At 43.4% G+C, this 25,408-nt stretch overlaps 1 protein-coding gene across 1 annotated transcript in view; it reads left to right on the top strand.

Annotated features, from left to right (window-relative positions):
- The window catches only part of ODAD1 (outer dynein arm docking complex subunit 1), a 204,203-nt gene that overhangs the window by 101,107 nt on the left and 77,688 nt on the right, over positions 1-25,408 (top strand). The window contains exons 12-13 of the mRNA XM_040325674.1: positions 8,327-8,490; positions 13,102-13,205. Of these exons, the coding sequence (XP_040181608.1) occupies positions 8,327-8,490; positions 13,102-13,205 (268 nt within the window). The remainder of the gene's footprint in view (positions 1-8,326; positions 8,491-13,101; positions 13,206-25,408) is intronic.

The following is a 25,408-nucleotide window of genomic DNA, read 5'->3' as shown; positions in this document are numbered from 1 at the left end:
CCTGCGACGTTACGACGCACGGGGGCGGAGAACGGCGCCAAATTCAAAAACTTAAACAAACACATTACATACAGTATACTGTAATCTTATAGATTACAGTACTGTATGTAAAAAATACACACCCCCCTTGTCCCTAGTGGTCTGTCCTGTGTCCTACATGTACTTTTATATAATAAAAAATGTCATTTCTGCCTAAAAACTGTAGATTGTCCAAAAGTGTCCCTTTATGTCAAAAATGGTTTTAGATCAGCTAGAAAACAGCGATAATAAATTATAATCACTTGCAGAATTGTGCGATAGCGATTTGTGGGGAAATTCGTCATAAAAAAAAATTTCAGTGATTTTGAGTTGATTACATTATTGAATAATTTTTATTATAATTATATTATTATATAATTATTTATTATATTATAATTTATAATTTTGTTTTAAAAAAAATCATACCCGGGATGCCTACAAGACTCTTGTTTGGTCAGATTTAAATGAGTTATTTCTAAAAATTACAGGCCTACAGTATAAAACGCCAAATTTCCTTGCAAAATAATTGTACCGCTTTTGGTACGTAATTCCAGACAGAATCATACCGCCAGGGAGGTTAATACCGACTGCTTTTCCCTGAGTCACCTTGGAAGAATATTAACTCTTTTATTATAAGGGTCTTTGATCTTGCATGAGAGGAAAACTGTATTGTCAGTGTCGCCTTTCTGAAAAGCCCACTGAGCTTAGGCTACATGTTTCCGTAGGCTTTAGTGGTGCACAGCGAGATTTTCTGTTTATTATGCTTTACTAACCAAATTTTCCCACCTAAGAATCTTTATTTCCAGCAGTCCTAAAACATACACCGTCTTAGTTTACATGATAGGAAGGTGGCGATTCTATGGAAGCTTGCGTTCTGATGCATCCCAAATGTTATTTTTAGAAGCAGCTGACCCCAAGTTCTTCTGTCTTCTGCTAATACTAAATCTCTTCCCATATCAAACTTTCTTATCTGTAAATAAACATAAATTAAACTAAAAAGTCATTCGACATGTCAAGGTTATGAGAAGTGTCATTGGTAATATCCTTTCATATCTCAGTAAAGCCCTTCAAAGCTTGACTTGGCATTGTGCACAGGGTTGTGGAAAGTATTAGCTGGAAAAAAGGAGATTGTCCTTTTGAAAGACTTAAATAATTAAACATTAAAGCAAAGCTAAAGTATCTTTTTTAATGCAAACATTCTGATATTGCAAGATAAAAACTGTGGGCTAGATTCACGTAGCTCGGCGTATAGTTTGGCCGGCATAGCGCATCTCATATGCGCTACGCCAACGTAAAATAGTGAGCCCAGACCAGTATTCAGAAATATCTGTCGCCGTACGTTGCGCCGGCGTAGTGTAACTAGGCCGGCGTAAGCCCGCCTAATTCAAATGTGGAAGAGGTGGGCGTGTTTTATGTAAATTAATCGTGACCTCACGTAAATGACGCTTCGAACGAACGGCACATGCGCCGTCCGTGAACGTATCCCAGTGCGCATGCTCGAAATCACGTCGCAAATAGTCAATGCTTTCCACGTGAACGCAACTTACGCACAGCCCTATTCGCGTACGACTTACGCAAACGACGGAAAATTCAACGCTGTCCCGACGTCCATACTTAACATTGGCTACGCCTCATATAGCAGGGGTAACTTTACGCCGGAAAAAGCCGGGCGCACGTACGTTTCTGAATCGGCGTATCTAGCTCATTTGCATATTCTATGCGGAAATCAACAGAAGCGCCACTTAGAGGCCAGCGTAAATATGCACCCTAAGATACGACGGCGTAGGAGACTTACGCCGGTCGTATCTTAGCAACATTTAAGCGTATCTCAATTTGAGCATAAGCTTAAAGATACGACGGCGCGGATTCGGACTTACGACGGCGTATCTACTGATACGCCCGTCGTAAGTCTTTCTGAATCTAGCCCTGTGTATGCTTGCAAATCTGTGTTATATTTGGCATTATCCATTTTATCCTTATATCATCTTGCCTAATATGTTCATCAGCATTAATGGGAGGAGATGGGAAAGGAACCAGTGGTGCCATTTGAGGAAAGTGAAGCAAGTTCTGATCAAATTTTTTTGGGCAGGAACTGGGTCTGCTATAGGACAGTGCTATTCCGACCTGGTTTTCTATTTAAAAAATTGCAGCTGCCAAAAAATGAGAAGGTTGCAAGCAGGATAGGACTGGAAGGAGTCGCACTGCTCTATACAGTGTTATGTAATTTGGTTCTGAAAACATTGGGTGATACTAACAAAGATAAAGGGATAAATTAGAGAGACAAATATACAGTAAGGACACCAGCCCAAACATGTGCATGCTGGTAGGTAGAGTTGGGCGAGCATCAGTTCGGGCTGAACATTGGCTGTTCGCCCCATATGGGGAACACCCCAATTTGCAGGGTGTTTGGCGAGTATTTGCGGTGGACAGTGCATTTTGCGCCCTGACAACCAGCAGTACAAGCTGGTTGTTAAGGAGCAGGGCCAGGAAGCCGCAGCATCCTTGACAACCGATGAGTCATCAGCTGTCAATGGGCTTCCCCACTGACAGCTGAGTTAAAAAAATAAATAAAAAATTCTGGTAAAAAAAAATGGCATGGGTCCCCCTGGTTAATACCAGGCACTTATTAGGGCATGCAGCCTGACAGGTCATAAAAGCGAGCGACCGCCCCACATCCCTCCTGAACCATACCAGGCTACATGCCCCCCCACCCCAAAGCACCTTGTCCCCATATTGATGGGAAGAAGGTCCTCATCCCCACAACCCTGGCCAGTGCTTGTGAGGGTCTGCAGGCAGGAACCTTATAGGAATGTTGAAGCCATTTTTAACAAGGGGGGCCTCCAGATTCTCCCCCCCCCATTTGAATGAGTAAGGGGTGCACAGTACCCCTACTTATACAAGCGATATTAAATAAGAACACATGCAGAATTGAACGATAGTGAATAGTAGGGAAATTTATTTTATTATAATTATTATATTTTTTATAATTATTTATAGTTATTATATTATAATTTATGATTTTGTGTTTCAAACTTTATTATACCCGGGATGTCTACTAGACTCTTGTTTGGACAGATTTAAGTGAGTTATTTCTAAGAATTACAGGCCTACAATATAAAACGCCAAATTTCCATGCGAAAAAATTGTACCGCTTTCAGCATCAAATATCTGACATAATCATACCGCCAGGGAGGTTAATGAGCACTAAGATAGGCCTCATACAGTTTGATCTGTACAGATTTCATGTACACACTGTATTTTAGATCTTCTCTGTTGCAGTAATTTGCATTAATAGAATCACACAGTCCGGGAATACAATGCACACCGCACACACCACGTTTTTGACCTTCAGCTGCTCGCATTGTAAATGTTTTACACACAGGCCTGAATTCAGCAATTTGTTAGGCTTTGTACTGGAACTATACTCCTACCTCTACTGATTACTAATAGAGCAACTACACCTATTTACCCACCCCCATTTAATATGGAACATGTCTGCTACAAGAATATTGTGAAGATTGAAAGCAAAATATATTTTCAGTTTTGGAATTAATTAAATATTCTGTCAGGTTTTTATACATGTCTGTGACCCCATTTAGGAGATTTTCAGTCACATCTTGTTCCTGTGATGATATATACATATACAATGCAGTGCAGTTGTCCCCATAACTGGAGGGCACAGGTAGCAATACCAGTGGGACAGGTTCTAACCCTTCCAGGCTGAGATTAATGTTATTTCCCGCCCTTTCTTCATTGAAGAAATTGCCTATCACATCTTGTCCTAACAGGAAGTGAAGGAAAACATCCCCAAAAGGGACACAAACAGCAATAATAACCTGACAGAGGCTTTAACCATTCCAACCTTTAGCCAAAAGGGAATAGAATGTGCATTGTCTGCTGTCCCATGTGGAGCTTGTTTTTCTCTGTGGGTGGTGGCATATACACTAATGCGGGGTTTCACACCTTTTCATGTGTACTTTCAGGCATGTTTACTTGTTTTATCAATGCATACTAATGATCAATGCTCAATGGCACAATTTTAAATACATATCAAGTGGTGACATTTTGATCAGTAAGCCCTTTAATGCACATAGACACTTCAAAAACCATTGTGAACTTCAATCTATACATCTTTCACGGGTGCACCATTTCAATCAATGGCAAATACATGTGTATGCTTTACCTTGTGTTAAAATATGTAGGTTTAAATGGCCCCCGAATGGAGCATGATGTTATTCGCTATGGGTTATTGCGCTTTGGTGCTCTGCAGTGCCATTCATTCTGAATGACAGTCTAATGCACCGGCATTGCAGCACTCCACAAGGCAGGGTATCACACTACCTTCTGTTGTAGTGCATTACATTGCTAAAATGGTGCAGGCACATTTTTTAGTGCGTTCTGCTGCGTTGTCAGAACATTCAGACCAAAATGGTGTGAATTTGCCCTCATAATTTACCTTTAAAAATACGTGCACTCAAAGACCACGTGCACTCACAGACCACGTGCACTTGCCATACACAGGTACACACAATAACCAGATACTAACAATCCACACACTACTCAAACACTCAGGTACTCACACTACACATGTACTTTGACCCCTGTTATAACCTCCTGTTTTTAACTCACCACGTAGTCCAGTTCCACTTAGGGTTCCACCTCATCCCTTTAAAACAGAACACATATTAATTACACAGGTTCTGTGGCTGATTAAGGTGGTAATTAAACTCACTTGGTGCCTTATCTGCATTAAATTAGCCTCAGAACCTGTGTAATTAATATGTGTTCTGTTTTAAAGGGATGAGGTGGCAACCCTAGTTCCACTTGGTCTAAGTTCCAGCAAGCAAAAAGGTGGCAAGCCCAAAATGTGTTCTACAGAAGGTTACATAGGCCTCAAGCACCTGTGACAAATTAACCACCCCCTTAATTATTAGGCTGAAGAAAGGAGAGAAAAAAAGTGACAGAGATGGTGTTAAAAAGACTGCAAGGACCCCCCGCCCCCCAAAAAAAGAACTAAAAATGCAACACAGCAATCACCAACAGTCAAAAGCAAAATTTGTTCACACTCTCCACATAAAGGTTCCCACTGTTCAGCGTCCAACCAGCATGTCTGGCAGTGATGTGAACACTCGTCCACTGACTAGCAGGGAGATGGGCACTTGTCCACTGACCAGTAGGGAGGTGGTCACTTGTCCACTGACCAGCAGTGATGTGGGCACTTGTCCACTGACCAGCGCCAAGAGGGGCACTTGTCCACTGACCAGCAGCAAGAGGGGCACTTGTCCACTGACCAGCAGTGATGTGGGCACTTGTCCACTGACCAGCATCAAGAGGGGCACTTGTCCACTGACCAGCAGTAATGTGGGCACTTGTCCACTGACCAGCAGTAAGGGGGCATACATTGCTGCCTTCCCTGAACCTTGCTTGGATTACATATTCTGTCTCTGCCTGTTGCCAGCCCTGACCACTGCATGCATGGTGTCAACCCAGTCACAAGTCCTAGTCGTTTCTGCTTACTGCACCTACCTTGAACCATTCTGTATATTAAAGATATCTGACCAGGTACAAGGCCTCTCTCCCTCTCTGGGGTTACGGTGAATGTCTGCCATCAATGTTTTATTTCTTTTTAATGTCACTTTTGCTACAGTACATCATATAGGTGCACCACTTCATGTACAGGTTTACATCTTATACCGGTGGCAGTGAGGAGGTCTTACAACCACTCCCAGTGGCTGCAGCACTGCACAAGCCAGCTGTCAGCTTTCTAATGACAGCAATCTGGTGGGTGTAAAGCTGCTGGATCACTTTTCGTGACCCACAGAGTGTTCCTCCAGGGCTCCACTGTGATCTGTGCTGTGTGCTCTGCTGTTCCACCTGCGAGCCCGGGACCCATATGGTGGGTGTCAGTGAGTGGAGTGGAGGAAGATCTGTTTTTTGGTGTCAAGAGCCAGGGGAGAAACTATGAAGTGTGATCTGCATTTGATTAGCTTCAATGGAGGGCAACTAAGACATGAGAAGTCTAAAAGATCCTTCATTCTTCATTAAGAGAACCTGTCTTAAAAATATTGTAATACATAGGGGACGTTTTGTACCCTATTTAATATAAATAAAGTTTTAGTGAAACAAAAAGTAAAAACATAAAATTATACACAAGCACTTAAACCCCCCCCCCCCCCAAAAAACAAAAAAAATAAATGTTAAGCCCGTCTGCAAATTTAAAGTTTGCTATTTTGGGTATCTATTCACTTGGCACGGGAAGATGTACCGGCAAACACCAAAATATGCGATCAACAGGAAACAATGAAGTTTTCACTTGATAACAGTTGAAGGAGGTATCAACAGCTGGAAGATGACTCAGGGAAGATGGAAAACATACCCAGGGTACATGGAGGAAATGAAAGGCACATAGTGTGATTCCGTATAAACATGGAAAGTTTAATAACGGTTAAAAACACTTACAGTAAGCAGGATAAAAAAGGACATCAATGTTGAAATGTGCATGGCAGCAGTAGAGTCCCGACGCGTTTCGCAACAACTTGCATCGTCTGGGGTGCCATCTTCCCTGAGTCATCTCCCAGCTGTTGATACCTCCTTCATCTGTTATCAAGTGAAGACTTCATTGTTTCCTGTTGATCGCATATTTTGGTGTTTGCCGGTACATCTTCCCATCCACATTTCTACAGCTTTATTGACCCTTTGAGCGTATGCTCACTAGGGTTCACTACATCTGGTAAGCCTCCCCTTCTGGTGGTGGGTGTTATCACTACACATCTAGTTTATTAAGAATCACCATGGTTTTTGATCACCGTTGTCGGAATTGTTTTTTTCATTCATCCAGTTTACGTTTATCCATTAGGACTTATACCTTAACACACAGTCTAATTGGTGTGGGATATAGACAATTAGTGTCTTCATATTATCATCTACCAGTCATTTATCTGTCTGGCTTATGAAAACCATATGGACTTATATTTGTTCACACTGTCATATTGGTGTTTGGTATAGATCATCAGTGTCTTCATATCATTTATTTTTTAGCGCTACATTTTTTGTATTTTGTTTTCTTGCTTTCCTTCACTCACTGGATTGTATGTAGCTGCTCATCACCACGATAGCGCAGATTATTTTTTTTTTGTATTCACTTGGCACGATCTTATCCTTTATATTTCATTTAAAACAATTGGTAATATATTGCATTTGTGCGCCCTAGGAATAACGTTAATGTATTTTTTACTGACATTTTGTGCTTGATAAGCCAAAAATATTGTGTGACATAAAAAATTGGCACTACTGCTATTTCATTCTACAGGGTGTCTGCTTTCAGAAAATAGATAATGTTTGGAGGTTGTAATCCCCAAACAGGAATGCAGCGTGATTCCTGTGCGAATCTAATTTGGTTCCCTGCATCACTCCTGAAGTCACTATAGGAGTGAGTAGCACTTTCGCCTAGCAGCAAAAGGGTCGCTGGTTCGAATCCCGACCACGACACCATCTACCTGGAGTTTGCATGTTCTCCCTGTGCCTGCGTGGGTTTCCTCCGGGTACTCCGGTTTCCTCCCACCCTCCAAAGACATGCTGGTAGGTAAATTGGATCTTGTCCAAATTGGCCCATATATACGTATATCTGTGTGTATGACTGTGTGTCCCAAGTGTGTCACGATCCTACGGGGTAAAATGACCACACCAGCCAAGCAGACTCTGGCTGGAAAAAGCGCCCAGAGGCGATTCAGTTCTCATGAGTAGCGCTATACAAGTCATTCATTCATTCATTCACTATGACAAGCCTGAGTTCACACAGGAGAGGTTGGGGAAGCCGCATGGGATTCACACAGGAATCGTACCACATTCCTGTTCAAATTGGATTGCAAAGGTACCGGTTTCAGGTATTGGAGCATTTGGACAAGTACTGGTGCAAATGCTTAGTATCGGCACTGTTATCGATATTGGTGCAACCCTACTGAAATACATTTTTAAACATGTGTGCAAAACAAGGCGTAACTGATTTTTCACTGAAGGTAACCTCTACCTATGTGTTTTCCTATCATATGCTCAGTTTGCTTTGCTCAGCTTTGTGACAGGTTAATTAAAGGATTTTCATGTATAGCAATTACCATATATACAATTAACCACAATCTGTGTTGCGTGCATGATGCTTATTCCATAAAAAAAGTTAGTTGGGTTTCTGTTATTTTCAGAAAGTTGTGTTCCTATTTACAGCGGTATGATATTCACATGCTCTAATCTAATATATAAATAACTAGGTGCTGCTCCTTCCATAGTCTATAAAATAATGGTTCTCATTCCTTAGGAATTGAATCCTTGTTCAAGAAGATAAATTGTGACCGCTCTGTCCTGGATGAAATGTTGGGTTCTTCATCCAGCATTCGTGAATCAAACATAATGCAGTACCTTGGCCTCATCGAGCAGAAAACGAATGAGCTGCTGGCTGTCCAATCCTTCCTCGACTCCAAGGTAGGTGGAATAACTTCATCACTACACGTAGGAGCATAACTAACTGCAAGGCATGGTTAGAATGGATAATCCTGCATCAAGGGCAAACTGTATTCTACAGCCTGAGCTCGGATTTATATATCCCCATGGAAGATGGAGTCGGGATGAGAGTGAGCAAGAATGAAATCTCTCTTCAGTTCTGGGAGTAATACTTAAAAAAAATAAAAATAAAAATCACTCTCTTCTGTTCTTTGCCCACGTTATAAAAATGACTTTATTTTCATTGCATTCATCCTGATTAGTTTAAGTTCATTCATATGCATAAAACAGTCTTGGCACAATATGAGTGGTAGACCAGACTAAGGCCTCGTACACACGACCGGATCTATCCGCTGGAATTGATCCGCGGATCAGTTCCAGCGGACAAATCCGGTCGTCTGTACGGCCTAGCGGATATTTATCCGCGGAGATTCCTCGGCCCGATCCATTTCAAGCGGATATAAATTTCTTAGCATGCTAAGAAATTTATCCGCTTGAATCGGGTCCAGCGGATTGATCCGGTGGTCTGTACAGACTCACCGGATCAATCCGTCCGCTCCCCTCCCTCGCATGCGTCGTAATGATTCGACGCATGCGTGGAAGTACTTACCTTCCAGCGTCGCGCACGTCGCCGCGTCATCATCACGGCGACGGCGCGACACGTCACCGTGGATGAATTCCGCGCGGATTTTGATCCGATGGTGAGTACAATCCATCGGATCCAAATCCAGAGGAGGAATCTCCGCTGGAAACGGTGCGGACCGTTTCCAGCGGAGATCCCCTCGTGTGTACGGGGCCTTAAAGTGAACCTACGCTTTGCCTGCATGGGGCCAAGCAACAGGTTCAATTTAATGATGGTCCTTCCAGCAAATACTAAAGTAAAGAAAAAGACCTGGTATGGGGGAGAATGTGACTAGTTCCTTTACCTCCCATCTGACAGCACTGGTGATTGGAGATTTCTCACTTAGTCCTTGAGTCCAAAGCCCTGTGTAAGCTCCAAGTGTTTTACTGGTTGCACCCATTTAAATGTTTACTTTAAAGCCTAGTTTAATACAGCTAAATACTTTCTAGGTGCATCTAATCCAGTGGTCATCAACCCTGTCCTCAGGGCCCACTGAGGCTGGGTTCACACTGGAACGGACATGTGTCGTTGACACCTGCCAACATCCGATCCGATCCTGTTTGCTAAAAACAGATGGATGCGGAGCCCACCCCCATCCATCTGGTGGATCGGATAGGAAGGTGGTCCGTTTCCATCTGACAGCCCATAGAGGACAGTGGGCTGTGTCCATGCCTGCCCTACAACAGCACATCCGACACAGACCTGTCATCCACTTGCATACCTCCAAACTGTCCCTAATTTCGAGGGACTGTCCCTGATTTGGAGCAATGTCTGTCTGTCCCTCATTCTCCTCATTTGTCCCTCATTTTGGTCTGATCTATACAGATGTATATAAAATGCACTTTTTATCTATCAAAAAGTGTTTTCCAGTGCTAAACCTTTCATCTGATTTCTAAATGGCTGCATTTGTAAATTCCAAAAGCCAATATAAAGAAATTGTAGTGGTAAAAAAAGCACTTTGAGCGCATCGAGGCCTGCTGGTAATGACTGCGCTCTCAATAAGCATTTTAAATAAATAAATAAATAAACCAATCTTATTTTTTTTGTACAATTCTCCTTTAAGGGGCGTGGCAAGGGGTGTGTCCTATGCCTACATACTTTTGCTGATAGGTGTCCCTCATTCCCATCTCAGAAAGTTAGGAGGTATGCACTTGCTCAGTGGGAATCAGCGGAGAGATCACCTGCCGAGCAGGCGGATCCGCTGGTGACCCTTACAGTTTTTTTTTTTACAAAGCAACCACAGCCAGTACAAAAACTGTCCCCTGCCAGCATGCTGCAGAGAAGTCCCAATAAGCCCTATGCTGAGTCAGGGCTAGAGCTCTTCAATCATCATTGCAGAGTTATAGGTCTGACCACTATAGGAGGCATGTCAGACCTCTACAGAGAGACTGCTGCTTCCACACAGAGAGCAAGGGTCCTTCTCTGCAGCTTGCTGGCAGGTGAATGGCTTTTCTACTCAGGATGTGACTGCTGTCTATATAAGACAAACTGTAAGATTTTGCACACATTAATTTTGATGCCCTTGAAAAGTCTTTAGCTGATTTAAACTGAACATTCAATTGGACTTTAATGCTGACTTTACCAACTGCATTCACTTACCTTCTATTTGCTCCTTCACCTTTTCTTTCAGCCATTGGTAGTAAAGTGAGGAAGCTTTGCCATCATTTAGAGCTTACACAGGACTCTCTCCCAGCCCCATCTGGTGCATAAGCAGCCATTGTGCTTAAGAAGCCATTTGTCAAGCTTTAGTGTTGTAATGGGTGACAAGTGAGCCAATAACCCCCCACCAAACCCAGAAATAATTTACTAAAACTGGGGAGGGCAAAATCTGGTGCAGCTGTGCATGGTAGCCAATTCTAACTTCAGCTTGTTCAATTAGGCCCATTTCACATGGAGCATGCATGTTTGTTTCCATCCGATTGTCATCCGATCCGACCCGCTGGACGGATGGCGAACGTACCGTCATACGTCTGTTTTCAGCGGATTTTGATGGATCGGATGCCGCCCCATAAAGGACAATGGGTGGCCAGATCAAGTTCAACCTCAAAAACAGACAGGTGGGCCTGATCGGTTAACTGGTATGAAAGGGGCCTCAATCTTTGACATTAATCCTGGGTTCAGACTGCAGTGACTTCAGTCGACATCCATGTGCGACTTCATCGTAGCTTGCATACGACTTCTTTAACAGAAATTAATGCAAGTCGTATTGAAGTCACACCAAAAGTAGTGCAGGAGCCTTTTTTTAAGTCAGAGCAACTTGAGTCGCACCAATTAGAACGGTTCAATTGCAGTTAATGCGGTGCGACTTGTAATGCGACTTTGAACTCTCAAGTCGCATGACGGTGTGAACCAGGGCTAAAACCTGGAAGCTGGTTGGTCTCTATGCAGAGCTGCACCAGATTTTGTACTCTTCACTTTTAGTCAATTACCCCCACTGGGTATTTTCTTTAGTCCTGATGGGTAAGCTGAGCGGTGGGTGAACATAGGGAAGGTGAGTATTTGCAGCTGGTTGAGCTGGAAAAATAATGAACCAGTTCCTTTGCCCTGCATGGCCATAGTACCGGTTCACTTTAAACAGTATAGAGTGTATAAACACATCCTCCCCAAAGCCTCCAGCTTCTCTTATTATTGCCAAAATGAGGATGTGAGTGAATTAAACACCTGATCACTTCTGCAGGCCGAGAGCCTTTTCATTCAGGAGGGAGATTTGGCAGATTATGGATCGGTGCTTTGTTCTAGGAATAATCTGGGCACAATGATTTCGCTGATTAGAGCCGTCCATGATACAAGAGGTTGACATTAATGAACAATAAAACGTGTTTAAAGCCAAGCTGGATGGCAAAGATATATAGAAAACCTACTGCAGGACTTCCTGTATTCTATGTGTATTTACACAGCATTGTATATGCATTTCCATCCTGAAAACTCATAAAAATGCATCTTATGTTTTATAGAATACAGAAATGTCACAAGTGACAAAGTACTGGAATAGTTTAATTTCTATATTTTATGTACTCTGTCATGCATCAATCACCAGTTCCCCAATCCAATAAAAATGATCGTTTCAGTGGTCTAATGGATTCATTGAAATGAGTTAACCACATCCATGTCTACTGGGTATGGGGTTAATCAGCCACAAACCTCCCAAGTTTGAAGAATTATGAAACATAGGCCCAGATTCTCAAAGGCGTTACGACGGCGCAACACCATTTGCGCCATCGTAAGTCCTAATCTGGCCCCGGGTATCTATGCGACTGATTCTTAGAATCAGTTACGCATAGATACCCATTAGATCTGACAGGCGTAAGGCTCTTACGCTGTCAGATCTTAAATGCAATTTTTTTTCCCGCCGCTAGGTGTCGCCGACGTCGTTTTCCCCGTCGCTTATGTAAATGAGCAAATTACGACGATTCCCGGACGTACGCGCGCTCGACGCAGAGAATTTACGTCGTTTCCGTAGCCTTTGCGACGCGTAAAGTTGCCCCTGGGTCTATGGAGGCACAGCCAATGTTAAGTATGGCCGTCGTTCCCGCGTCTAAATGTAAAAAATCTACGTCGTTTGCGTAAGACGTCCGTGAATGGTGCTGGACGCCATTTACGCTAACGTCTAAGCAAATGACGTCGGTGCGACGTCATTTAGCGCAATGCACGTCGGGTAATTTCCCCGACGGAGCATGCGCAGTACGCTCGGCGCGGGAACGCACCTAATTTAAATGGTGCCCGCCCCAATGGTGCCGAGCGCTTTTACGATACACCACCGCAAGTTTACAGGTAAGTGTTCTGAGAATCAGGCACTAACGCTGTAAACCTGCGGCGGTGTAACGTAAATCACATACGTTACACTGCACAGGAGCAACGTAATTATATGTGAATCTGGGCCACAGTTTCCAAATATCAGCAAATCCTAATTATTTTTTAACATAACACTTCTACATGATGTTACTATTTTTAAATATATTTTCTTTCTCCAGAATTATGACAAACCATATGACCCACAAGAAACAGCCGGACTCCTTCTGGGACAGTCGGTGGACATGCAACGCCCAGTCTTTGAGATAAAGCCACCTGCCACTGGGTAAGAGAATGTAACCTTCTGATGTATAGGAATGCTGTCAAGACTTTAGGAGCATATGTAACTCCTTCCCCTTTAATAGGGTCTGTACACCTTGATGGATGGGAAGGATTGGCGATCATGTGACCACTGCGATTGGCTGTCACAGTGAACACATGATCGGAAACCGATTGTTAATGCAGATCAAGAGCTATCTTTGACAGCTTGGTCCCTGTGCTGAGATCGTGCAGTGAGCTTGCTCTCAGCAAAAAAAACCTTGGCTGCCCATTGATGCATATGTGCGGTGTGTGGTCAATAAAGCTGCACATACTGTTAAGCCTGGCACACATTAATTGTTTTTCTTTGTTCAACCCAGCAGAGTTGAACGAATAAAACTGACAGCTCAGGAGGAGCCGCAGTACTAAACTAAGCAATGTTGGTACAGCGATCTCCCCTGCTGTGCAATTGTGTTCTGACAAGAGGCGCTAAATGGCACAGTGCTCACCCAGAGCCGATCAGCAGACTCTTTTTGGTCATGCCCCCTGCAGTACACATGGGCCGACATTCCACCCGACATTCAGCCCCTGTAGGCTTAAGTGTTTTAAGCGGGTGGCAAGAGGTTAATGTTGGCAAATTGCTGAGATTTCAAGGTTACCCCATTCAGGCTCCCCCTCACATCTGCCGGTTCAGGTACAACTCGTCTCTTTTTAAAGTACAGAGGCTTGACCTGGCAAATTTGCAGACAAATCCAGCTGCTTTTTAGGTAGGATAAATGGTGAATGTACATTGAATGTTTATTAAAATGTAATCCTTAAAGCGGTAGTTCACCCTCACTGACTTGATTTTATCATCGAGACAGGCATTGTAGCGCGAGCTACAGTATGCCTGTCCCGATTTTTTTAACCCCGGACTCACCTTGTAATCGTACATTGTAGATTTCGGCTCCCGCGGGGAATGGGCGTGCCTATGGAGAGGGAGGATGATTGACGGCCGGCCCTGGCACGTCACTCTCCCCGAAGACAGCCGGAGTAGGTCTCGGCTCTTCACGGCGCCTGCGCACAGGCTATGCGCAGGCGCCGTGAAGAGCCAAGCCTATTTCGGCTATTTCCGGAGAAGCGTGACGCGCCAGAGCCGGCCGTCAATCATCCTCCGTCTCCATAGGCACGCCCATTCCCCGGTATCTTCGATGTACGATTACAAGGTGAGTACGGGGGTAAAAAAATCGGGACAGGCATACTGTAGCTCGCGCTACAATGCCTGATTTTATGGTAAAAGAAAAAAAAAATTTTTTTTTTTCGTTGATAGGGTGAACCCCCGCTTTAACTGGGCTGTAAAGAGGCCATTGATGTGAAAGAATTTTATTATGAACTGTTGATATTGGTATAGTACTCTCATTTCTCTTAAGCCCTGTACACACGGCCCAGAATCTCGTCAGGAAAGAAATTTTGTTTTTCTCTTGCCGGCCGAGTGTACAGACACTCCATTCAAAAGAACCGCCGTTCTTTTGAATGGAGCGAACACGATGCCGTCGCCGCCATCTTGCTACACCCTACCTATGCCTAGGAAGACAGGTAAGTTCCACGGCGACAGGTAACACTGCAGAGAATCCCGACGAGAAAAATAGAGAGCAGGTTCTCTATTTTTCTCATCGAGATTTTGGGCAGTTTCCTTGACGAGAAACCTGAAAGACTCGTACACACGCTCGGTTCACTCAGCAAATCTCCTTTTGGTGTCCTTTGGTTTCCCCTTTAGTTTGGGGGAATCCCTAAGTACCCTACATAATTGACTATGATCTTGGATGAATTTAGCATTTCTATACCATACATTCCAGCCCCCCCCCTCCACCTTTCCCGGGCTCTTCCATCCAATCAGAGAGCCCAGTAAGAATATGACAGGAATATGCCAAGAATTTTGACCAGTTCATTTTTGGAGTTTTGTGTGACATTATGTCCAATTTGCTTTTTTTCCTCCCTTTTTTTTGTTTTGTTCCAATACACACAAAGGGAATAAACACGTGTATAGCAAAACATGTGTTACTGCAATACTTTTCTGTGAGAAATACTTGATTTTCTGGAAAAATTTCTGGGGTGCCAACAATTTCAACCATGACCGTAAGTCCGAATCCAGAGAAAAGATTAATAGAATGGAGGAGGTAGGGGAGCAGCTATGCCAAAGGCTGTCTGCATGGGACCAAGCTGGAAGCCTGACTGGTTTCGCCGGCCACGCTGGCTGCTTCAGAGGCATTTGTGCGATTTGCACTGCCAATTTCATTGTGGCTTGTGACTTCATTTAACAGAATTCTATGTAAGTCCCAATGAAATCTGTAAAAAGCAGTGCAGGAACCTTTTTCATAATCGCTGCAACATGAGTCGTGGCGATATGAATGGTTTCATTGCCGACAATGGGGTATGAATTGTCATGAGATTTGGAACTGTTAAATAGCATGGCAAGTCACACCGGTGCGAATGGGACTAAAGCAGGAAGGGGGAGTCTTTTTTTAAAAGCTGGAATGCAAAGCAATTTTAGGGTTTAAAACATATACACCAGTGGCGGCTGGTGCTAAAAAAGTTTGGAGGGGCGCGCAAACAAACTAAAAAAAAAAAATGAAAAAAAAAAACCCCATCAAATGCTGCGACTGTGCCATCAAATGCTGCGACTGTGCCCATCAAACGCTGCGACTGTGCCCAGCAATAGCAGCCACTGTGCCATCAAACATAGCCACTGTGCCATCAAACGCAGCCACTGTGCCATCAAAAGCTGCCGCTGTGCCATCAAATGCTGCGACTGTGTCCATCAAATGCTGCCACTGTGCCATCAAATGCTGCCACTGTGCCATCAAATGCTGCCACTGTGCAATCAAATGCTGCCACTGTGCCATCAATTTCAGCCACTGTGCCATCAAATGCTGCCACTGTGCAATCAAATGCTGCCACTGTGCCATCAATTTCAGCCACTGTGCCATCAAATGCTGCGACTGTGCCATCAACTGCTGCTAGTGTGAGTGTGCCCCCGCTCGCCGTCTGTGCGGCACTTACCCTGTCTTGTGGGGCAGTGGGTGACGGCGACGAGCAGGGTCCTTCATGGCTCCTGCACTTCTCCTGTCCTCTCCTCCCATCAGGGGTCCAATAGCGGTGCCTGTTGTTTCAGCTAATCAGGTGACAAGTAACCAGACCTGAGCAACCTGATTGGCTGAGAGATGGGTCAGTGTTAAGGAAGCGATGCATTCGGTTCCCTAACACGCCACTGAGTAATCAATGAATGCACAGCAGTGCGCCCACTGTTTACCCTTTTGGAAGCCTATCAGAGCCCACAGGCTCTAATCAGGAAGCCTATTAGAGTCTATGGCTCTAATTAGGCGCTTCGAAAACACACCTGCCGCTGTAATTCATATACCCCGTAATTCATATAGCCTATTAGAGCATCAGGTTCTAATCATGTGCTTCAAAAAAATAAAAATAAAAAACATTGCAATCAAATCTATGTGTCCGATACCCACATATAGATTAGAGAGCTGGACGCATTGATAGGGGGGAGGTGCCCCTGCGCCCTGCATTACAGGCCACCACTGATAGCTGCTGAATCAGGAATGAGACAACTCATATATGCAGCCTCCCTTAGCTAAATATGTTATGTGCTTGATGCTAATGGGGGGCATGTGTTTAGACTGCACAAAAGAGTTTGGAGTGTTTAAACATATGTCAGATGTCTGGCTGAGACTTTAGGAAAAAATGGTCATACTGCAGGGGAGATGGCTGGAGCCAAGTACAGGCTGCATAGGAAACAGGACAATTTTACAGCTACTCTCTGATCGTTATAAGAGCTGGAAAGCAGTTTTCAAAGCTCTTGGAAAAGTCCCATATGTTCTCTAAACTACAGAAAAAAAAATTGTTCTAAAAGGTTGTTAGTGACCTCTAAACTGCTCAGATTACAGCATTCCCAGAAGACGACATTCTCCTGGTACATCTTTATTGGGATTTCAATGTTCTCAGAGAAACAGAGAAAGCATTGATTGTCTGTGTGATTCCAACGTGTTTACACTTCAGCTCTAGACAAGGTTATATATCTCTAAAGAGCCATTTGTTGGTCAATTTAAAAATCAACTTCAAAAATGTACTTTATCGCGTGTAATGGACGTTATCCAAGCACAACGTTCCATTTTATTTTTAGACTGATTTTTTTTTATTACAAAGGAACTGTAAAATACCATAACAACAGTACAGCAAAACCTTTTTTTCTGATAAAATATGGCATTTCAGGTTGGAGGTATTTGAAACCATTTTTGCAAATGTACAGAGAGATGAGCTCATCATTGTGCTGCTTCTTTCTTTCACAATAATTTTATTGAGAAAAAGATTAGCATAAACAAAAACACACAATAGACTAACATCAGAGTCAGTAGTAATGAATATCATAAAGACAGGTTGTCTGCGCCACAATCAAGTAGGCCCAGTATATACAATAAACAAACAAATAGTAACAAAGTTAGGTCATAGATATTATTGTACAGTAGGTGACCGCGATATTGTGTTTCTAGCACAACAGCATCACGCTTATTCTCGGCGACATGGTGCCGACATCTCGCACTCGCTGGAATAGACAAAGCACATTCCAGCGAGCGCGTCATAGAAGCGACGGGAGATCCGACTTGGATTCCCGCCAATTCTAGGTGCGGCATTTAGTATGCATTCCTGAGAGGGAGAACTCCACGGCAATTTTTAAATAAAAAACCAACATGGGTCCCCCCCCCAGGAGCATACCAGGCCCTTAGGTCTGGTATGGGTTGTAAGGAGACCCCCCCTACGCCGAAAAAACCGACGTAGGGGGTCCCCCTACAATCCATACCAGACCCGTATCCAAAAGCGAGCGCCCCCCCCTCCTGAGCCGTACCAGGCCACATGCCCTCAACATGGGGGGGTTGGGTGCTCTGGGGCAGGGGGGCGCACTGCGGGGCCCCCCCACCCCAGAGCACCCTGTCCCCATGTTGATAAGGACAGGGCCTCTTCCCGACAACCCTGGCCGTTGGTTGTCGGGGTCTGCGGGCAGGGGGCTTATCGGAATCTGGGAGCCCCCTCAAATAAGGGTCGGATCTCCCGTCGCTTCTATGACGGCTTTGTCTCCATCGCGGCAAGCCAGCTCAGCGCTGGCTCCCGCGATGGGGCTCGTAGGTGGTCAATCTCGCCGAGAAAGGGAGCGAGATTGACACAATATCGCGGTCACCCACTGTACATTCCACTAGAAAGAGGAGTGGAGGTTAAACTCTCAGCCCTGAAGTGCCTAGGGAGCAGGCAATGCAAGATCAAAATGATTCATAGAATGCAAATACAATAATCGAAAAAGAGCCCGAGGTCGACCAGTGTACATATGATGTGGGCCAGTAGGACTGGCCAAAAAAACAAGGGGGCTATAACAAAAGCCCAGCTATACTATATTCAACAGCAAAACCTGATCAGGGATAATGAAACTGGCTATGAGCAGAGTAGAACGCCCCAGAAAGACCAAGAGGCAAAAGAAATTGGCCCAAAATGTGGGCGGGAAACAAGTAATAGGCAAAACTAATTCTAAGAAAAAGATAGAGGAAAGGCAGGATAGAGGGAGGGGAAGAGAAGAGAAAAAAAAGGGGGGAGAAAGCAGGGGAAGGGGAGTCATAGTATGTGGTCCCCCCAGACCCCCAGGTAGTCTGTGGCAAACACAGCTAAGCACAATGCTATGGGGTGCTATGGAGTGCTATGGGGTTGATTTTCTAAACGCAAATATACAGTACTGTGCACTTTGTAAAGTGCAGTTGCTCCAGCGCTTAGTAAATGAGCAGAAACTCTGCCTAGTTCCATCATCCAATACATGATTGGATGATGGAACTAGACAAAGAATACCCAATCTCATGCAAGAAAAATATAAAAAAAAGCATTTTTGCTTGCACATGGCAAGCAAAAATGCTGTTTTTTATATTTTTCTTGCATGAGATTGGGTATTCTTTGCAAAGTGAAGCTTTACCTCAATAACTAAGCTCTGGAGCAACTGCATTTAGTTAATTTCCTTTAATAAATCTTTTGGAATCTAAAAAAAACACTAGGGCGGGCACATCATTGGGAACTGGTCTAGCCAGGGTTTCCAAAGACACAGAAACTTGTCCAGAGTATCTGTGACTGTGGATGTGAGCTTTTCATTCACCAACGTTCCATGCACCTGCCACTGTACCTCCTCAAAAGAGAGGCAATTTCCACGCTGTCGCTATGGTCTGTTTACCGGCCTTTGAAAGTATGGGTCACTAGCGTGCGTTGTTGCCTCGTCAAGTCTTATATAGATTTATGAAGCAACGCTTCCCATCAGTTTTTATGTATATTGGAGTGAAAAATTGTATTGACCAGTGCATAGACTCGGATCCACAGACGCTGCTTCTCCTTTCACTGTCCAGTCACAGGCTGGGGCAGATCCAGGACAACTTGGCACAGAAAAAATGGGTTAAATGATGAAAGTCATCAGACGGAGGACATCTAGAGGCCTAAAAAAATACAATAGGGGAAATCTCTGGATTAAAGATAAAATTATTGCAGCAAAAGCTTTATTTATTTATGTTGCAAAAAAAAAAAATCATAATACAAAACAATACAAAAAGTACAGACAAAAATAAGATGTTCAGAACATATGATATATGATGGCAGAATTTTCTATATCAAGGGTTTGAGAAGGAAGCAAGGTTGATATAGTAATGATGAAAAGGAGTCATGATAAGACTAGGGGTAGTAATAATGAAAAGTAATAGGGAAATAATTAGTAAAAAAGAAACAAAATTATAAATAAAGTAATATATAAACATAGCAAGGAGATTGATATTATCCGATAATTAAGTATAGGATGAGGACAATGGAGGAAATAACGTTATCAGTGTTATTACATCTTTTATTAGGCTATTGACTTTACTTTAATTTTGGCAAAAGTTCTGCTTTAAATTAATTTTCTGCCAAGGCTTTTTCTAATAAAATAAATAAGGTAGGAGTATATTGAAAGAATGTATAGAGTATCAAGTACCATATATATCGGTACCGCGCGCCGGCGTATAACGCGCACCCCAAAGTTTGGAAGGTATTTTTAGGAAAAAAAAAACTTACATTTTTGTCCTGCGTTCATCGGCAGCCTTGTCCGGCGTCCGTCTGCGGCCTTGCGCAGGGTCCGTCCAGCCTTGTGGGTGTCTGTCTGCGGCTTCCTTGCGCGGGGTCCATCCAGCCTTGTGGGTGTCCGTCTGCGGCTTTGGAGGTGTCTGTCTGCGGCTTCCTCGCGGGGTCCGTCCAGTCCATCCGCAACTTGCCCAGGGTTGCAGCGGTGTTTGTTTTTGGATTTAGCGCCGAGAGGAGCCGGATTTCCTGTGTGTTCGGCTCCTCTCGCGTGGCTGCGGGCGGAGCCGAGCGTGGCCAAGCCTAGCCGAGTGTGCAGTACACTCAGCTCTCGGTTCTACGCTGTGGCGCTCGGCTTGTCTCGGCTCCTTTCGCGTGGCTGCAGGCGGAGCCGAGCGTGGCCGAGCCTAGCCGAGTGCAGAGTACGCTCGGCTCGGTATATTTCGGCGGCGCCCAGGAACAGCAGTATTGGCTTATATCCCGCACTCAAGATTTTCCCCTGATTTTAAGGGGAAAAAAGTGCACGGTATACACCGATAAATACGGTAATAATCATGCTTAAAATTTGTGTAAATCAAATGAAACCTTTAATGAACTAGGGCCATATTCTGAGTAGAGTTACGACGGAGTATCTCAGGAAACTCCGTCGTATCTCTCTTTTTTGACCCGCATATCTATGCGAGTGATTCCTAGAATCATTTTCGCATAGATACGCTGAAGATCCGACATGTGTAAGTCACTTACACTGTCGGATCTTAAATGTAATTCGCCGCCGGCCGCTAGGTGGCGTTTACGTTCAGGTCTCATTTGTTTATGCAAATGAGCCTAATACGCCGATTCACGAACAAAATCGCGTCGCGTAACCGTCGCTTACGTCGTTTGCGTAAGCGTAAGGTTACCCCTGCTATATGAGGGGTAACCTTACGCCAGTCCCACGTATGCCATGTTAAGTATGGCGTCGGGTCCGCGTCGTCTTTTCCCGTCGGGTACGTCGTTTTCCTAAGTCGTTCTTGAATACGACTTTACGTCAATGACGCACACGTCGGCGTCATTGACGTTTTCCGCCGAGAACTGGAGCATGCGCCCTGGGCTATTTTTAGCCCGGCGCATTCGCAGTTCGATCGAAACGGGGGCGCGCTTAATTTAAATATAAGCCGCCCCCTTTGAAATACGCAGGGATACGCCGGGCCTTTTACACTACGCCTCCGCAAACTACGGAGCAAGTGCTTGAGGAATACGGCACTTGCTCCAGTAAGTTGCGGCGGCGTAGTGTAAATAGCTTACGCGAGGCCGCCGCAGAATATTGGAGAATCTGGCCCCTAATCTTTAAAGTAGCTATACTGAATAAATTCTACTATAAACTAGTACCTTCACAAACAATAGTAATTTAAGGTCTTTATTTTTATTTATATTTATATGGATTTAAATGTCTACAATCTGCTACATTTATTTTAGTGGAGAAATGCTATTTACCAGCCCCCTTTTTTGCACAACAACAGTGGCCTTTTATAGTCATCAAACCACCTACTTCCAGTTAAAGAAGTCAAGCTCTCAGCTCACACACGCATGTTTATACATCCATGTGCATTTGCTGAATTGTGGGACTTTTCACATAAGGTGGCTTCAAGCTCCTCCAGATATATATTCATACACAATGAGCCTGGAAGTTTTTGACATCAAGAAGATTAATGAATACTCCAGTTATACATTTTTATCATTGTGCATTAGGAGCATCACACATGAAATGACAGGTTCCTTCTATGTGCATTGGCTGCATTGTGGGACAGATGACTACAAGCTCCTCCAGACATGAATTAATAAACACATGAGCTGGCAATGTTGGTATCAAAAAGATTAATGAATGCTCCATTTATACAATTTTATCACTGTGTGTTGGAAGAATCACACATGAAATGAGCGGTACTCTCCCAAAAAAACAACAAAAAAAAAAACAACAATGTACGTGATTCACCAGGAAGAAGAAAAAAAGGGGGAAATATATTTATAGTATGTTCCTCGTGTTACAAAATAATAATTAGTATGACAAATAAAAAGCGTTAAAGATAAGTGAAGTTTTTTTCTATACAGTCAAAAGCCACCAGTAGAGAGAGTTCCATATTAATAAGAATTCTATTCTATCTCCACTTAGGCCCCATACACACGATAGAATCCATCCGCAGATAAATCCCAGCAAATGGGTTTCTGCGGATAGATTCTATGGTGTGTACACGCCAGCGGATCTCTTTCCGCGGAGAAATCTCCTCTGGAATGGATTCCAGCAGATCGAATATTTGTTGTGCTGCACAACATATCCATCTGCTGGAATCCATTCCAACGGATGGATCCGCTCGTCTGTACAGACTTACCGGATCCATCCGTCCAAAGGGATTCCCCGCACGCGTCGTAATGATTTGACGCATGCGTGGAATTCCTTATATGACAGCGTCGCGCCCGTCGCCGCGTCATAATCGCGGCGACGGCGCGACACGTCATCGCCAGAGGATTTCCGCGCGGATTTCAATGGGATGGTGTGTACACTCCATCCCATCGAAATCAGCGGAAATCTTTGAGAGGATTTATCCGTGGAAACGGTCCGCTGGACCGTATTCGCGGATAAATTCTCCCGTGTGTATGGGGCCTAAGAGATGTGCATGATGGAAAAAAATGTTTCCTTTCTGATTATACGTCATGTTCGAATGGTTCGTTTTTGGAATTTGTTTCATATATTTGTTGTTCCGAATCAATTCATATTTCGGAAGTTATTTTGGAAGATTGGCTATATTTGTTTTAATGTGTTAATTCAATATTTTTGGAAATTATTTATGCACTCGGTTTCTGTTAACATAATAAATGGAATGAAATTAATTTAGTTATTTTGTTATGACTCCATCCAACCCAAACACAATGGCCCAGATTCACAAAGCACTTACGCCGACGTATCTCGAGATACATAGTTACATAGTTAGTTACATAGTTAGTCAGGTTGAAAAAAGACACAAGTCCATCCAGTTCAACCACAAAAAACAAAAAATAAAAAAACACAGTAAAATCCTATACACCCAACTCCATACCCACAGTTGATCCAGAGGAAGGCAAAAAACCCCAGCGGAGCATGATCCAATTTGCTACAGCAGGGGAAAAAATTCCTTCCTGATCCCCCGAGAGGCAATCGGATTTACCCTGGATCAACTATACCTACAAATCTTAGTACTCAGTTATATTCTGTACATTTAGGAAAGAATCCAGACCTTTCTTAAAGCAATCTACTGAGCTGGCCAGAACCACCTCTGGAGGGAGTCTGTTCCACATTTTCACAGCTCTTACTGTGAAAAAACCTTTCCGTATTTGGAGGTGAAATCTCTTTTCCTCTAGACGTAAAGAGTGCCCCCTTGTCCTCAGTGATGACCGTAAAGTGAATAACTCAACACCAAGTTCACTGTATGGACCTCTTATATATTTGTACATGTTGATCATATCCCCCCTTATTCTCCTCTTCTCAAGAGTGAATAAATTTAGTTCCTCTAATCTTTCCTCATAGCTGAGCTCCTCCATGCCTCTTATCAGTTTGGTTGCTCTTCTCTGCACTTTCTCCAGTTCTCCTATATCCTTTTGGAGAACTGGTGCCCAAAACTGAACTGCATATTCCAGATGAGGTCTTACTAATGATTTGTACAGGGGCAAAATTATATCTCTGTCTCTGGAGTCCATACCTCTCTTAATACAAGAAAGGACTTTGCTCGCTTTGGAAACCGCAGCTTGGCATTGCATGCCATTATTGAGCTTATGATCAACTAAAACCCCCAGATCCTTCTCCACTACAGACCCCCCCAGTTGTACTCCCCCTAGTATGTATGATACGCCGCGTGAGTGCAAATATGCGCCGTCGTATCTGTGCGCCGTGCCCACAAACTAAGATACGCCAGAAAATAGGCTTCATCCGACCGACGTAACTTGCCTAAGCCGGCGTAGAGTGGGCGCATATTTACGCTGGGCGCATTTGCCGCTCCCATTGATTTTCTAGGCACATATGCAAATGAGGGAGATACGCCGATTCAGGAACGTACTTGCGCCCGGCGCATAATATTCATGGTTTGCGTAAGTCATATGTCCGGCGTAAAGTTATTCCCCATATATGATATGGAATGAATGTGAACTAGCATATAATGGGGTTCAAAGTACAAACAAGCATTATAAGACATGATTCTTCAAAGTGTACCCATTTTTCTTCTTTTTTTTGGATGTGGCACTACATAGAGATAATCTGTTTTCCGTATTTTCGTTTTCATTGCGGTCGAATGTGCCTAACCTTAACTCGATTCTTCTTCTTCTTCTTCTTCTTCTTCTTCTTCTTCTTCTTCTTCTTCTTCTTCTTCTTCTTCTTCTTCTTCTTCTTCTTCTTCTTCTTCTTCTTCTTCTTCTTCTTCTTCTTCTTCTTCTTCTTCTTCTTCTTCTTCTTCTTCTTCTTCTTCTTCTTCTTCTTCTTCTTCTTCTTCTTCTTCTTCTTCTTCTTCTTCTTCTTCTTCTTCTTCTTCTTCTTCTTCTTCTTCTTCTTCTTCTTCTTCTTCTTCTTCTTCTTCTTCTTCTTCTTCTTCTTCTTCTTCTTCTTCTTCTTCTTCTTCTTCTTCTTCTTCTTCTTCTTCTTCTTCTTCTTCTTCTTCTTCTTCTTCTTCTTCTTCTTCTTCTTCTTCTTCTTCTTCTTCTTCTTCTTCTTCTTCTTCTTCTTCTTCTTCTTCTTCTTCTTCTTCTTCTTCTTCTTCTTCTTCTTCTTCTTCTTCTTCTTCTTCTTCTTCTTCTTCTTCTTCTTCTTCTTCTTCTTCTTCTTCTTCTTCTTCTTCTTCTTCTTCTTCTTCTTCTTCTTCTTCTTCTTCTTCTTCTTCTTCTTCTTCTTCTTCTTCTTCTTCTTCTTCTTCTTCTTCTTCTTCTTCTTCTTCTTCTTCTTCTTCTTCTTCTTCTTCTTCTTCTTCTTCTTCTTCTTCTTCTTCTTCTTCTTCTTCTTCTTCTTCTTCTTCTTCTTCCAAAATTGTTTTTTAATTAAACAGAGCAGGACCCTGCTTACTAAAGGGACACGATACAGCAAAAATACAATTAAAGCTGGATTCATGGATAAGTAAATATAGT

Source organism: Rana temporaria, chromosome 10 (assembly GCF_905171775.1).
Source record: "Rana temporaria chromosome 10, aRanTem1.1, whole genome shotgun sequence".
Lineage (NCBI taxonomy): Eukaryota > Metazoa > Chordata > Amphibia > Anura > Ranidae > Rana > Rana temporaria.
This window is presented reverse-complemented; position numbering and strand designations above follow the sequence as displayed.